Source organism: Callithrix jacchus, chromosome 16 (assembly GCF_049354715.1).
Source record: "Callithrix jacchus isolate 240 chromosome 16, calJac240_pri, whole genome shotgun sequence".
Taxonomy (NCBI): domain Eukaryota; kingdom Metazoa; phylum Chordata; class Mammalia; order Primates; family Cebidae; genus Callithrix; species Callithrix jacchus.
Genome location: NC_133517.1, coordinates 92,603,852 through 92,619,268, shown reverse-complemented (window position 1 = coordinate 92,619,268; position 15,417 = coordinate 92,603,852). Strand labels below are relative to the sequence as shown.

The following is a 15,417-nucleotide window of genomic DNA, read 5'->3' as shown; positions in this document are numbered from 1 at the left end:
ATGCCTGGGAGGAGAGGCAGCAGCACCTGACTTGCTCTGGTGCTGGATGTCCTGCCCTCTACCCCCACCTGCCTGCAGAGTCCTCCTGCCTGTGCTGTGGGGCTAGTCTGACTCGGTCTGCAATGCTAGGGAAGGTTCAGGAGCACAGGATCCCATCTCTGTCTTCAACCTTCAGTCCAAACTCTGCTTCCAAAAGGAAGCAAGCTTGTAGGCAAAAGGAACTATGGCCCTTCCTGGCCCCTATTTTAATCATCTTTCGAATTCCCTTTCCTCCTGATGCTGTCAGAACATCCTCATATGTGGGATCTGGACTCTGCTAAGGCCAGTCCCACATGGCAGTGACCCCTTTTCAACACTCAAGTTCGCCTCATGTCTCTTTTCTGCTCTGAGCATTTCCATTCAGATTATATAGCAGGAACTGCAAGCCCTCTCTATTCTTCGTGGAGAAATTTACATATGTTTACTCCTAACCTGCCTATTCCCCCCACTTTATTTCTGCCCTTTATTAACCTCATTTGGCCTGAACTCAGAAGAATAATTTCCTTACCTATGATTGCTCAGTTCACAATCTCTAGCCAATGCCTAGATTCATCTTACATGACAAACGTAATTCACTGGCTCTCACTGTATTCAGCTTCTCTGTAAATTCAGACCCACCCTATTTAACATGAGAAGGAATTTATTTGAGATTGTTTAAAAATTAACCAATGTCTGCATTAAAATCCCATACATGTGATATAATGCTTATTAGATATTTTCATGTCAATCAAAAGGGAATATCAAATGTATTTTATGTGTATTACTCCAAATGAATCCAAGTCTCTCTGAGAGCCTCACAGACCTAAATCTGTGTGACTGATGGCGTGTTAGCATCTCCATAGTGCGTTCATTTTAATTATTCCAGATCTAGGTAAAAAGAAAAGATGATTAACTCAGTGGCAACAAATATTCTTCTTTTCTTTGTAAGAGTCTCAGGAGGAAAGTGTTCTCAGAGGGTAGGGGCATAAGAGGGAAGAAGCCGTGATTACAGAGTGGAGACACAATGGCCTCTGTCCAAGTCTGCATTTAAGTCTGGATGCCCTTGGTGTGCTTTCTGGCCTGCAAAATTAGAGCACAAGAAAACAGATGACTGTTAAAGAGTAAGTTTGCATAATGCAGCTTATTGACATTTCAGCCTATTAGCCTGGGGTTCAACTATTAAGGCTTATGATATAGGGCTGTTGCCTTTATCAATAGACGATGACTCTCTAACAGACAAGTACAGAATTCAGTGACTTAAAATAAATCAGCATTTATGATGACTCATAAGTCTATGGTCAGCTGGTGGGTTGGCTGAGGACTGGCTGGTCTAGGATGGCCTCTATCACATGTCTGGCAGTGGGATGGCTTTTGGCTGAGCTGATAGAATTGCCGGGTCAGGTGCCTTTCATCATTCAGCAGTCTAACCTGTTGTGACAGGCTCAATAAGAGCTCCTCAGAGAAGTCCATGCCCTACTGCTCAGAACCCATGGATATGTTATCTCACATGGTAAAAGGGACCCTGCAAATGTGATTTAGTCTCTTGAGATGGGGAGATTATCCTGGATTATCTGAATGGGCCCAGCGTATTCACAAGGGTTCTTCTACAAGAAGTGCAGGAGGATCATAGTCTAGAGAGAAGATGTAAGGATTAAAGTCTAGAGGGAAGATGCAACGTTGCTGGCTTTGAGATGGTGGAACAAGGGTCCATGAGCCAGGAAATGTAGGTGGCCTCTAACGCCGAAAGAGGCAAGGAATCAAGTTCTCCCTCAGTGCCTCCAGAAGGACCACAGCATTGCAGACCCATTTGAGACTCTGACTTCCAGAACAGTGAGAGAATAAATATGTGCTTCTTTAAAACACCGAGTGGTTATTTGTTACAGCAGCAACAGGAAGGGAATGCAGCTGACTTAACACAGGAACAGGGTTCTGTGAGAGAACCTGGAGCGAGTCCCAAGCCTAGGATCGCCACTGTCATTTCTGCCACATTTGGTTGGGCAAAGATCGCACAGCCAACCCAGATGCGAGGGATGGAGGAACAGACCCCATCTCTTGATGGTGGAAGGTAGAAGCAGCTGTAAAGTCATATTGTAAGGGAGAGGCCTCAGGGAAGAGTAAAGAATCATGGCCATTTTTTTGCAGTCAGTGTACCTCCATGCCCTTTATGAAGGTCAGAGGACATTCAAAAGCAATTTCTGATCTTAGTTTCCTTTTCATTTTCAGGACACGGGACATATGGGTATCTGGACCTTAGGCACTGATATCTTCCTAAGTCTTTGGAAGACTTACGTGTCTCCAAGAAGCCCTGGATGGATAGGCTTTATCCAGCATTCGGGAGTTTGCTGTTTTGTTGCTCTTATTTCAGTGGGCCTCCTGTCTGTGGCCTTTTGTTGGTTTCTTTCATCAATCATAGCAGTTGCTGTCTTCTGGATTATCACATGTGTTCTGCTGTGTTGCTCCAAGCATGCACGATGTTTTATTCTACTCGCCTTTCTCTCTTGTGGCCTGCGTGAGGGCAGGAATGCTTTGATTGCAGCTGGCACAGGGATCGTCATCTTGGGACACGTAGAAAATATTTTTCACAACTTTAAAGGTCTCCTAGACAGTATGACTTGCAACCTAAGGGCAAAGAGCTTTTCCATACATTTTCCACTTTTGAAAAAATATATTGAGGCAATTCAGTGGATTTATGGCCTTGCCACTCCACTAAGTCTATTTGATGACCTTGTTTCTTGGAACCAGACCCTGGCAGTCTCTCTTTTTAGCCCCAGCCATGTCCTGGAGGCACAGCTAAATGACAGCAAAGGGGAAGTCCTGAGTGTCTTGTACCAGATGACAACCACGACAGAGGTGTTGTCTTCCCTGGGTCAGAAGCTACTTGCCTTCACAGGGCTTTTGCTCGTTCTGCTTGGCACTGGCCTCTTCATGAAGCGATTTTTGGGCCCTTGTGGTTGGAAGTATGAAAACATCTACATCACCAGACAATTTGTTCAGTTTGATGAAAGGGAGAGACATCAACAGAGGCCCTGTGTGCTCCCACTGAATAAGGAAGAAAGGAGGAAATATGTCATCATCCCGACTTTCTGGCCAACTCCTAAAGAAAGGAAAAACCTGGGGCTGTTTTTCTTCCCCATACTTACCCATCTCGGCATCTGGGTGCTGTTTGCAGCTGTAGATTATCTGCTGTATTGGCTCATTTTCTCAGTGAGCAAACAGTTTCAAAGCTTGCCAGGGTTTGAGGTTCGCTTGAAACTGCACGGAGAGGTAGGGGCCCACAGGCACTTCTCATGGTGTATCCTGACCCTTTGCTGGTCTGTCTTGCAAAAGATCATGAACCTCCTGAAGTAGGGCAGTGGCTTATTCACCTTTGCATTCGTGGTGCCTGGCATAGTGCTTGGCACATAGAAGGAGCTCAACAAATTCAAATTAAATTGAAGTCACGATGTTTGGGTATGATTCTGCATTATCTACGGTTCCCTGTGGCTGCTGTGACAAGTGGCTTAAAATAACAGAAGTTTATTCTCATATAGTTCTGTGGGGAGAAGTCCAGAGTGAGTGTCGCCGGGCTGAAATCCAGGTGCTGTTGCTGCTCTTTGCATCTTCCAGGTTCTGGTGGCCAAGAGTATCCCTTTGCCTATGACCACGTCACCCCCATCTCTGCTTCTGTCATCACGTCACTTTCTTCTTTGCATGTGGAAAATCTCTCTCTGCCTCTGTCTTAAAGAACGTGTATGATTGTGTTAGGACTTTCCAGTATAATCCTGGGTAATTTCTCTATCTCAAGATCTTTGACTTAATAACATGTGCAAAAATCCTTTTTCCAAATAAAGTAACATTAACAGGTTCCAAGCACTAAGACCTTGTGTCTTTAGGGCATCATTCAGCCTCCTAAGTCAACAAACACTGAAATGTGGAAATAAATGTCTCTGATGTTGAATGTGAAGTGGATTCCCAAGCAGGACTGTCTGGCATGAACCTAAGAGACAGGGAATTAGGGTCTACCTTCATCTCATCCTCAAACTTCAGGGCAAGTAGACTTTGAGCACCTTCTCTGAGTGAGAACTTTTCTGTGTATCCTGAGTCCTTATCAAACACAGGAGGGTTCCCAAGGGTGATTGTTGAAAAGGACTCCTAAGTTACCCAGTAAAAAGGTTGGCTAGTAGCTGGTAGCACTCACTTTAAAAAATGCTACACAGCTACACTTTTTTTTTGAAGCAGATTGGATTGCTAGTTCTCAACCTTAAATGTGTGTTAAGAATTTCCTAAGATGGATAGAGTTTTAGGCCTTGACTTATTTACATAGATCTTGTTTTAACTGGGAGATCATTTTAAATAAGCTGGCCCTGTGACTTCAAGATAGGTGGTTCACAGATCACATTTTGAGAAACTCTGGCCTGCGTATTAGACAGCAAGGTGCCTCTAAACCAGAGGCCCTCAACCTTGGATACGGGGTTGCATTGCTGTGGAGCTGAACTAACAAACCAACTCAAACCAGCTCTTTCCAGAAACCCCAGAGATTCTGTTTTAATTGGACTGGGGTAAGAGATTTCAAAACCTCCCCGAGTAATTCTAATGTAGAATTGAACAGCCAAGATTGAGAACCCCTGTTCTAAACTCCTCACACCAAGAACAAAGCCAGAAAGTTAGCTCCTAATGGCCATCAGATGGATCTATGAAAAAATCTTAATTAGCCAGGACAGCATCTGTCTCTGAGCTGGTGCCTCCTGCGTCTTGAAGGATCTGGCTTTCTCTCCTCTATTCTCCCTCTCCCTCTTCTTGGCAGCCATGACCAACACAGAAGATGGTGGGGTTGGGGCATCCCATTGTTTATCTTTCCTTTTCCATTTTCTCTGTGAATATTTGTGCTTATGTTGACATTTCAGAGGATCTGGATATTGTCAGACACTTGTCTTACTGTTTGATAAACCCAGAAATTGCGAGGCTGAACCACATGGGGTGGGTATACACATGTGCAGGTGTGTATATGCATGTGTGTGATGCATCCTAGGGTTAAGTACACTAGCCCAGGCTGACAGAAATAACGCAGGTAACCCCAAAATTTGGGCTTAGCCTAGGAGGGTTCTTGGCTTTGCTTGGGAAAGAATTCAAGAGTGAGCTGACAGTGAAAGAAAGCAAGTTTATTAGAACAGAGTACAGCAAAATCACTGCTCCATAGGCAGAGAAGGACTATCCCATAGGCAGAGTGCCCCAGAGTAGCACTCATGGATTGCTGATCAACTATATTTATACCTAGTCTTAATTATATGCTAATTATGGTGTGAGTTATTCATGAGCTTTCTGGAAAAGGGGTGGAGAGTTCCCAAACAATGTAAAACAACTTCTGGGTCATTGCCATGGCATCATTTATAAACCGTCATGGTGCTGGTGGGAGTGTCTTATGCAGATATGTTATAATTAGCACATCATGATCAATGAGGACAACTAGAGGTTTTTTCTATCACCATCTTGGTCCTGGCTGATTTTGGCTGGTTTCTTTGTTAGATCCTGTTTCTATCCACAGGGTCATGACACAGGCTCAGTAAACAAGTCGTGCTGATCTCCTACCTCAAAAGCACCAACAGCTGCTTCTTTTTTAAAAAAATTATTATTTTTAACTTTTATTGTTAATTATAATTGACACAGAATAATTGTACAGATTTATGAGGTATCCAGTAGCTATTTCCACCAGTCTGATTCCTCAAGCTACAATAGAGGCTGTGCCAGCTGCTGGGGAAATCACAGAGGAAAAACAGCCACAATGTTGCCTGCAAACCCTCTTGTGAAGCCTGGCTTTCCAGTTCTCTGTTTACCTCTCAAGGCCTCAAATCCTCCTGCTTGCATCCACACTTTTCCTCCCCTTTCCTCTGGCTCAGCAGATCTAGTCCCACGGCTCCTGCCCTCCTAAGCCTGAGCTGCTTCTCAGAGTTGATAATTCTGAGCTCTCTGAGTTCCCTGAAGAATCCTGTTAATTACAAGGCACCCTGTTGCTCTAGATATTTGGAACAGGGTGGATAATGGAAGTAGTGTTTCAACTGAAAGCCAGACAAGAATTTCAGACATGCTTGATCTTAGGGGGTGGCCAGGAAAAGGGTCTCACTCCTTCCCCCCATTCTCCTCCTGTGTTCTCCTTTCTTGTCTTCCCCCCGCCCCAACCGATTCTCACTCTCTCCTACTTTTTGCTTCTCTCTCATTTACTTCTCTCTCAGCCAGTACCCATGCCTGTTTTGTGACTTCTCACCATGTTAGATAGAGGGAAAAAAAGCAAATTCTGCCTTCCAAAAAAAAAAAAAACACACACACACAGCTTTTCAATGACAATGTCCTCACACCTTCATCTTCATCTTTACGCGCTGCTGGCTTCTGGGGATGTGAAGATGTCTAGGCTGTGAGGGCTTATGTCCTAGGAGGGAGGTCACCATGTACACATGTAAAGCAGCAGGGTGGTGGGCACTGGAACAGTTGTGAGTACGAGACTGCTGTGGGAGTGCCTCTCGATCTCTTTCCTGCTGTGCCTGGGAGGCTGTGCTGCCAGCAGCTAGCTTCTGCGTGACTTGCCATGCCCTGCCCTTATACCAGAATGCCCTTGGAGGCTCCCGGTCTTCACCATTGCCTCACATTTGCCAATGAGAAGTCAAGCAGGAAGAGAAACACTGGCTCAAGGTGTTGCCAATATTTCTCTCACACTTTCATACAATTTTAAGTATATGTTTTAAATAAAGAAGATGGGAAATGACCCAAGTAGAGCAAGCGTGGGTGGGGAGTGTAAATAAAAATATCCAGAGTTTCTACTTATTGAGCACCTACTACGTTCACTGCATTTGGCTGCATTGATTTTTCAGGACTGGCTGACACCAGAGCCTGCCCTCTGATTCATCGCTTAGTGCTATGTCAATCAATTGTTTACTTAAGAGAGGAACATATATAATAAAACATCAGGGTACCACTTAGTATATTGCTTGGCATTTTGAAAGAATTAATCTGTCTTCCACATTACCCTCAACCAGCCCCATATAAAAATGTTGGCTCAACCTTTCTGAAGGCCTGATTCCCAACTGCGGAATCCCCAGTTAAATTTCTAGACAAAATAACTTCTTCCCAGATCGAACACCAGCTGCTTTCTTATTGCAGAATTTCTCATCACTGACTCAATCGATGTGTTTGTTTCTTCAATAGTATTAAAAAGAGTGCATGTCTTTGCTCTGGGGACTGAAATCCCTCTATTTAATTGTAGGCAGACTGTCTTTTTAATAAGAGAAAAGGAAAGGCAACACAAATGTGTTTCATTGCTTAGGCACAGTGCTGGGGAAATTATAGATTTGACTTGACATTCACGTAGAGGTCCCAGGCTTGGGCTTTACAAAGTCTTCACAGGCACTGGGACAGATCCAAGGTGCCCAGTGTCCTCTGGGTGTGCTTGGGTTCTTTTTGAGAAGTCATTTGCCTTTTCTTAGCCCCAGGGCTCTGTAGCACTAGAGTGATAATTACTTACTAAGCACCCCAGTCTGTAAAACTAATGCTCCTTTCCCAAGGTGTTTAATTTACACTGGGAGTAGTTTATTTGTGGGCAGGATCTGGTCCATTAACTCCTGTTTTACCAAATTAGAAAACAAATCCACTGAGAGATTAAATGACTTTCCCAGGTCAGAGAAAGAAAGAGCTGAATCAGCACACACTTCTCTTATGGGTGGCTTGGCTGGGTGGCTCAATGTCATCTCCTGCCCTCTGTGTTGATCTGCTGAGGGCAACTGGTTTATTCTCTTGCCTTCAGAAAGGAAAGAATGTACCTCTCATGAGCATCCAATAGGGATGAGAAAATTTCCTATTTTTAGGACCTGTTCAAACATGATTTTAGAGTCTCCTTCAGTAATGCGGGCTTGAGAGCCAATGTATCTATCTAGAAGGGGATGGAGTACACTAAGTAGAATAATCTCCCCTAAGCTCCAGAAGGTTGACATAGAACGTGGTTTAATGCCTCAACGTCTTTGTGGTCTTGTGGTCTGCTGAAGGGGGATTGACCAGACTGGGAGGATATAATGAGGTCCTAAGGGGCTACATTCTAAAACAATCTTCTCCCTGAGTGTAGCTGACTTCTCCCTTTCTTTTGCCCCATATGTCCTAACATGTAGAAACAAGTATTCCATGAAAATGAGTTAAGTGATCAAATTTGTTAGGAAAACTGCTGGCTAAAATTAGAAGATTCCTTTGCCTTCTTCTCAGAGCTTTCAACAGTCTAATGGGTATTGTGACTTTCAAAAGAAGGGACAGAGTAAAAAAACTTATTTAATACACATCTCTCAAGGGAATCTTTACCGCATTTCCACAAACCCACTTTGGAAAACACTGCAATAGTTACAAATAAGATGCATCTCTTCCTCCTTGCTCCAATCATAACACACAAAGGGAGATGTGATAGTTCCTTTGGCCAAAGCTCCCTGTGTATTTGAAGACAGTGCCAACGTGCTGCAGGGAAGTACTGAGAAAGACAAGGACTGACTACAAAAATGGCATGCATCATGATTATTTTATTCTTTCATTTTAGAAACAAGGAACTCAAGATGTTATCCATGATTCTTCCTTTAATATATCTGTGTTTGAGCCCAGCTGTATCCTGAAACCAAAATTCCTTCTCTCTGAGACCTGGGTTCCTCTCAGTGTTATTCTTGTGATATTAGTGATGCTGGGACTGTTGTCCTCTATCCTTATGCAACTTAAAATCCTGGTGTCAGCATCCTTCTACCCCAGCGTGGAGAGGGAACGCATCCAATACCTGCATGCAAAGCTGCTTAAGAAAAGATCAAAGCAGCCGCTGGGAGAAGTCAAAAGACGGCTGAGTCTCTACCTTACAAAGGTAAGGCCAAGATGGCAGTGTAACCTCCAGTTGAGGAGGTTTGAGTCTGAGAGGGAACTGGAAAGGGTACTTCAAAGCACTTAATGCTTCACCTTCACATCAGGACTTACATCCCAGCAGCAGATAGGACATTGGGGGAAAATGAGCAAACGTACATGGCTAGAGCTCTTAACTGTGATTTGAATGCTGCTCCAAAGCATACTACAAGATATTCTTAAAATATTAGTTTCAAGTGAGTATTTTCAGTCATATTGTAGAGAAGCAACTGGAGAGGTCCTTAGTGTTGGCTATTAAACGACAAAGCACAATAAGATATACTTTCCTAGGTAAAAAAAAAAAAAAAAAAAAACAGAGGGAAATATCTACTACAGCTTTGTAAATGCCAAAGAATTTGCTCATTTTCCATTGTGCGTGTATGTTTGTAGATATACAGAGAAGATATATAAAAATATAGTAATATATATACAAATATAAATATAAAAACATAATGACTCATACATGTATAAAACGGACATATAGCAAAAATTTTATGTAACTTAATACATATTTATGAATGTGGGAGTGGTCAGAGAAATTACAAACAAAGAATAATTCAAAGAACACACACATATATAGGCCATCAGGAATACCAAATGAATTTGCTTAATAGATTCAAAATTGCCTTCTTCTTTAAGGGTGGATTGGAGGGATTAGTTGTACTCTACTGGGCGGAATTCATGGGCATGTCATGGACAACAATCACTTGCATTGTTTCTATCAGCCATCTGCAACTTACAGAATTGAGAAATAGCCCATAGACAATGGAAGACCAACTTAACCCACAAGGATAAGCTTTTTCTCTTCGTTTCAGTCTTCTGCTGTTTTCCGCAACGTCTTTAACCCCACACTAAAAAATTTATGTCAGAGGCATTTGAAATGACTCCAACTCCAATGCTCATTTATCCACTTTTCTGTCTCTTCAGATTCATTTCTGGCTTCCAGTCCTGAAAATAATTAGAAAGAAACAAGTGGACATGGCAAGTGCAGACAAGACACGAGAGACCCCGGGTACTCTTCAGCCACATCGAATCAGCAATTCTCAAGTCTATGACAGCAGTCACTATTCATGCTGGATAATAGAGAACGACACGGTCTTCTCAGGAGTCTGAGTTTGCAGACCCACCTTGCAGCACCTGGTTATGCCTCCTTTCATCTCAAAGCCAAAGAGCTGCCAGGTGAATGGTTATGTGGTCTGTCTTCCAGCCACACCACATGATCTGACCTGTGTCACAACGTTACAGGACTCTAGCTGGGTCCCCTGATGGTGAGTTTCAGCATAGAATAATGTTCCAAGAAAAGAAAACAAAAACAGTTGAAATCTCTACCACAGCCTCGCAAGCAAATGCCGAAGGGAACATACATGTATAAAGCCAGCAAACTATCTTTAAACTCTTTGTCCTTCCTAATGTCTTCCATAGCGATCGCCCCCAGTGGTCTCTCTCTCTCTTTTTTTTTTTTTGATTGCATTAATTTATTAAAGTTTGAGACATTGTTTAATCTTCTTGTGCCATGAGACTCCATCAGGCTGTCTACAAGATATACTGGGAGGCTGAGGATCACTTGAGCCCAGGAGTCTGAGGCTATAGTGTGCCTCAAAAGGTCACTGCACTCCAGCCTGGGTGAGGCAAGAGCCTTTCAAGGGGTAAACTGCATGCTTACTTGCTGTGGTCATTAAAAACTCTGAAAGCAAAGACAACATATTAATCATGAAAAATAACAATGGTGTGATGCTTGTTGGTACAGTAGTTTCTCCCTAGCCTCTTATTGAAGAAGTCTTTCCAAAACGCATTCCTAGCAGCTCCTAGTTTCTTCTTACCACCACCTGCAGTTCTGCCCTCTACTTGCCTCTATTGTGTTTTCCCCTCTTTTAGCAAATCCTCTGGCTGTAATTATGACAGGGTGGCCTACGGACCATGTGCATCAAGATTACATACAATTCTTGTGAAAATGTACATGTGGGCCCTTTTTTATCTTTAATTATACCTCAAATCACTTTTATTTTTATTATTTTATTTATTTCTTCTGAGACAGGGTCTCACTCTGTCACCCAGGCTGGAGTGCAATGGCACTGTCTTAGTTCACTGCAGTCCTTGCCTCCTGGGTTCGAATGATTCTCCTGCCCCAGCCTCCCAAGTAGCTGGAATTACAGGCTCCTGCCATCATGCTCAGCTAAGTTTTTCTTTTTTTGTATTTTTAGTAGTGACGGGGTTTCACCATATTGGTCAGGCCGGTCTTGAACTCCTGACCGCAGGTGATTCACCTGACTTGGTCTCCCAAAGTGCTGGGATTATAGGTGTGAGCCACCATGCCCAGCCCTCAGATCACTTTTAACGAGTCACAGGACACGCTGTCTTTATCTGTTTGGAACGTTTGCCCTCAGTCTGAAGTGCTCTTCCCTGTTGGCAGGACAGACTGGAAAGCAGTGCTGTCACCAAAGGCCATTTTGATCTTGAAAACAGGATTTAGACTCACTCATTAGGGCCAATCTCACTTGGATGGGAAATGCTTATTTAATTACAGCTTATTCACTTTCATTTAAATGAATGTTAAGTTAAATTTCTTGAGAAACCCATTGTGAAATGTGCTCTGTTAATCTTATAGAGGCAGGAAGGTACTGCCCAAGGCAATTTCATAGAGCACCCTTTTTTCACCTCTAATTTTAATGGCCTATAAAAGTATATTGCATTATCGCCTAAGTCACCATTTCTCTTCTCACAAATCTCAATCTGGTTCTGCATTTTTTTAGGGGCTATCAAGTGTCTTTCTGATGTGCTTACTGACTCTGCTGTCAGTTGAGTTTTCTTTGAAAGTCAGACATGGTAATTCTAAACACCTTCATGAGAATAGGTCTCTTCTATTGTTTTATTTGGGATATAAAATGTTATATTTCCTCTTCTCAGATTCTGTATCTACTGCTTTGTCTTTTGGAACCTAATCAATCATAATTATGGGATATGTTGACGTCTTCACACATTACATATTTTTGTCTTAATTCACTTAAGAGAAAGAAGCATATCTCACCCTAAGAAAGTAAGAACTAGCTTTCTCATCCAAACTCAGTAATAGTGATTTCCAAAAAGTAGCAAAGACTACTGAGGTAAATTGTTGAGATTATAATATGGAAGATAGGAATTGGCTCAAAAACTGAGTGTGCATTGAATATAATCCTTTGTCTATATTTAAAAGCCTGTATTATATGAGGCTAATATAACCCACACACAGTGGGGAGGAAACATTTAAATTAACAGGTGGCAGAGGCTTTTCCAAGTTTTCCCAGTTCAAAGCCCCTTTTGATTTCAATCCATCATGGTTGCAGTGAAAGAAAAGGGAGATAAAGAACTGGGTAGTCAGGACAGTTTATGACCTTTCATTATCTCAATTCTGGGTGTCCATGAACTTCACTTTTGCACTCAGGGAGCAGAAGAAATCAGAATTGGTCATTGGAGCACTCTGTCAAATGCAAATAGACAGCAAAAAAGGCAATGACAGAAATAAAAGCATGACAAGCCACGGTCACTGCAATTAAGGCAGAAGGTGTTTGTACCACTTTATCGGATACTGAGGAAATACACAGTGTGGTGAGTGAGCTGCCCCTACCCCTGCACTCAGCCTCCTCTGGCAAAGACAGTGAAAAACATGCATACTGACCAACGCGTGGGACTCAGGAAGTGAGCAGGTTTAGAGGGCATAAAGGAAGACCAGGAAAGGCTGAGGCAAAGATGCAGACCTTGCCTGCTCACTTGTTCTCTAGGGTAATGGTTCCCAAGCTGGCTGATCATCAGAACCATCTCCAGAGGTTAAAAAATAAAAATTAAATTACAGACCCCCAAATCTAAACTCAGATGTATTGACTTAGATAGGGGGAGGGTCCTGGAAATCTGTATCCTAAGGAACTTCATGGGTGATGCAGATATTAGGTCTGTTTGTTAATTACTGATTTAGAGAATGCAGCAAGCCTTGGAGGGAGGGATTGCTGATGAAGTAAAAATGCACTTACATGGTATTTCTGTAATTATCTGTGTAAACATACATTCAGGACTTTGATTCTACCGGTTGCTGAGCCATTAAATTTCTCCAATAATGCAAAACAAGGCAAAATGCAAATTTCTTCTGAATAAATGTATTGTTCTCATCATCTGCAGTACAATTCACCTACTTATGTAAAGAAACACCACAACAAAGCCCATGACAACACAATGAATCATACAATTTTAATCTATAGATTTTTTAAAAATATGATCTGGTTCCAATATTATTTTTTGATTGAACGATTTCAATTTGGAAGACAGTATAGCACTTTCTTAAGAAAATGGAAGGTAACCTTGCCTACATCAACCACATGATATAATAGAACAGAGAATCTTAGAATGGAGAAGGCTGGATTCAAATCCTCGTTCTGCCATTTGTTAGGGACATAAACTTAGCAGCTTAATTCTTATCTCTCTAAGCCTCAGTTTTCTTATTTACTTATTTACAGAATGAAAATATCAGTCTCCCAGCATCTTTTTTGAGAATTAAATGAGATGACATATATAAGGCCTCTAGAATACTTCCTGTCTCAAATTAGATAAATAAATGTTAGCAATGTTAGCTCTTTTCTTTCTCTTTCTTCTTTCCCATAATTCCTTGCTCAACCCTACTTTCTTCAACTTTTGACAGTAGAGTCTTATACAAAAAGAGTGAAAACAAAAAAAAAGAATTTCAATCAAGCTTGATATACAATAAAGGGCTGGCAAACTTTTTCTGTGAAGGGCAAGACAGTAAATATTTTAGGCTTTGCAGTCAGAGTGGCTCTGCTGTAACTACTCAACTCTGCCACTGTACCAAGAAAGCAATCATAGACAATAAGTAGGCAAACAAGCATGGCTGTGTTCCAATAAAACTTTATTTGCAAAAACAAGTGGCAAGCTGGACATGGCCTGCGGCTATTCTTCAACATCTGATAATACAGAAAAGCTTTTTAGAAATACATGAGCTGGTGCAGGACATGATGTAATGGGGACTCAGTCAGAAAAAAACACGGTTCAAAATCTCTCTTTGCCACTAACGAGCTGGATGACTTTGCAAGTCATGTCACCTCTCTGAGTTCAGTTTTCTCATCTATAAAGATCAAGACGTTTAGCTGAAGAATCTCTAAAATCTCTGCCATCTCTTTAGGCCTGTGATTCTTTGGGAGACAGCAGTGTCCTGGAGAGAATCACCAAGGAACTGTAACCCAAGTTTCAGCATTCGATTTGTTTGTTCTTTCACGGTTGATCAATGAATCATAAAGAACAACAGAAGCTCTCCAGTCCTAAGTACAATTTATTTGATGAAAAAGGGAAAAGATAACATTTGGTCAAAATAAATGTTATTTTCTCCACAGACACAAAGAAGCAATCAGAATAGGTATTCAATTCTAAATGTCATGTGTAATTTCATATGGCTTAAAATCAGGCTGCGATGTCATTGGCTGAAGAAGACCTGAAACTGAAAGTCTTGCTTTTTTCAAAGCGAGCAGTACTGTGACTGTAAACGTGATATATTAATTAGGGAGTAAAATAAATCAGTCAAAATTGCTTTTCCAAAGGAAAGCATTGTGGAAGTATGTTTGTACTGAAGCAGTAGGTGTGCTATGTCTTATAAGAAGAAATATTAATATGCACTAGAAAATAAATAATAAGTTGTTTACAAACACATGTTTAAAAGAAAGGGTACTGGATTAAAAATGGAAGAAGTGGTCTCTATCTGATACTGCTACCAAGTAGCTTAGCCAAGGCACTTCTCTCTCTTGACTCAATTTAGTTATTCGTAGAAAATGTAATAATAGGCCGGGCGTGGTGGCTCAAGCCTGTAATCCCAGCACTTTGGGAGGCCGAGGCGGGTGGATCACGAGGTCAAGAGATTGAGACCATCCTGGTCAACATGGTGAAACCCCGTCTCTACTAAAAATACAAAAAATTAGCTGGGCACGGTGGCGCATGCCTGTAATCCCAGCTATTCAGGAGGCTGAGGCAGGAGAATTGCCTGAACCCAGGAGGCGGAGGTTGTGGTGAGCTGAGATCACGCCATTGCACTTCCAGCCTGGGTAACAAGAGTGAAACTCTGTCTCAAAAAAAAAAAAAAAAAAAAAGAAAAGAAAATGTAATAATAGTTATTAGTCAGCCCTTACCAGGCACCAGACACTGTTTTTAGTGAATTATTTCATTTAATTCTCACCAAAACCCCATGAGAGAGTATGTGCTGCTATTACTATTTTATAGATGAGAAAACTGAGGCACAAAGAGGCTAACTTGCCCAAAAGTTACCTATAACACACTGAGAAACCTCTGTTGTCATTCATGATTCCTTTCTCGAATAAAAAGCGTACTCCTAGTGCAGGGATATCTACACAACTAGAAAATCGTTTTGCTGAAAAATCAACATAATTCTAAAGAGTACTCACTGTTTCTTATAGTGCAAAAAATCATGGGATCATTAATTCAGCTCACAAAATGAATGATTTCTCTGTCCACATTCTTCAACCATGAAAT

At 41.8% G+C, this 15,417-nt stretch overlaps 1 protein-coding gene across 2 annotated transcripts; it reads left to right on the top strand.

Annotated features, from left to right (window-relative positions):
* The first annotated feature begins 2,253 nt into the window (after positions 1–2,253).
* On the top strand, positions 2,254–14,157 carry DCSTAMP (dendrocyte expressed seven transmembrane protein). 2 transcript variants are annotated; one of them, XM_035277082.3, is made up of 3 exons: positions 2,254–3,282; positions 8,558–8,866; positions 9,829–14,157. In XM_035277082.3, exons 1-3 carry the CDS (start codon positions 2,254–2,256, stop codon positions 10,012–10,014), a joined length of 1,524 nt encoding a protein of 507 aa, XP_035132973.1. In that variant the 3' UTR covers positions 10,015–14,157. The 2 variants fall into 2 exon arrangements, with proteins under 2 accessions (XP_035132973.1, XP_078209516.1); XM_078353390.1 differs by lacking the exon at positions 8,558–8,866 and having other exon boundaries at positions 2,254–3,080; positions 9,829–9,948.
* Positions 14,158–15,417: the final 1,260 nt, after the last annotated feature.

Bases quoted from the DNA above. Each gene is read 5' to 3' on its own strand.
- DCSTAMP (XM_035277082.3), top strand. From the start codon at position 2,254: ATGGGTATCTGGACCTTAGGCACTGATATCTTCCTAAGTCTTTGGAAG. The intron at 3,283-8,557 runs GTAGGGGCCCAC...CTTTCATTTTAG, and splicing joins GCTTGAAACTGCACGGAGAG to AAACAAGGAACTCAAGATGT. The intron at 8,867-9,828 runs GTAAGGCCAAGA...CTGTCTCTTCAG, and splicing joins TGAGTCTCTACCTTACAAAG to ATTCATTTCTGGCTTCCAGT.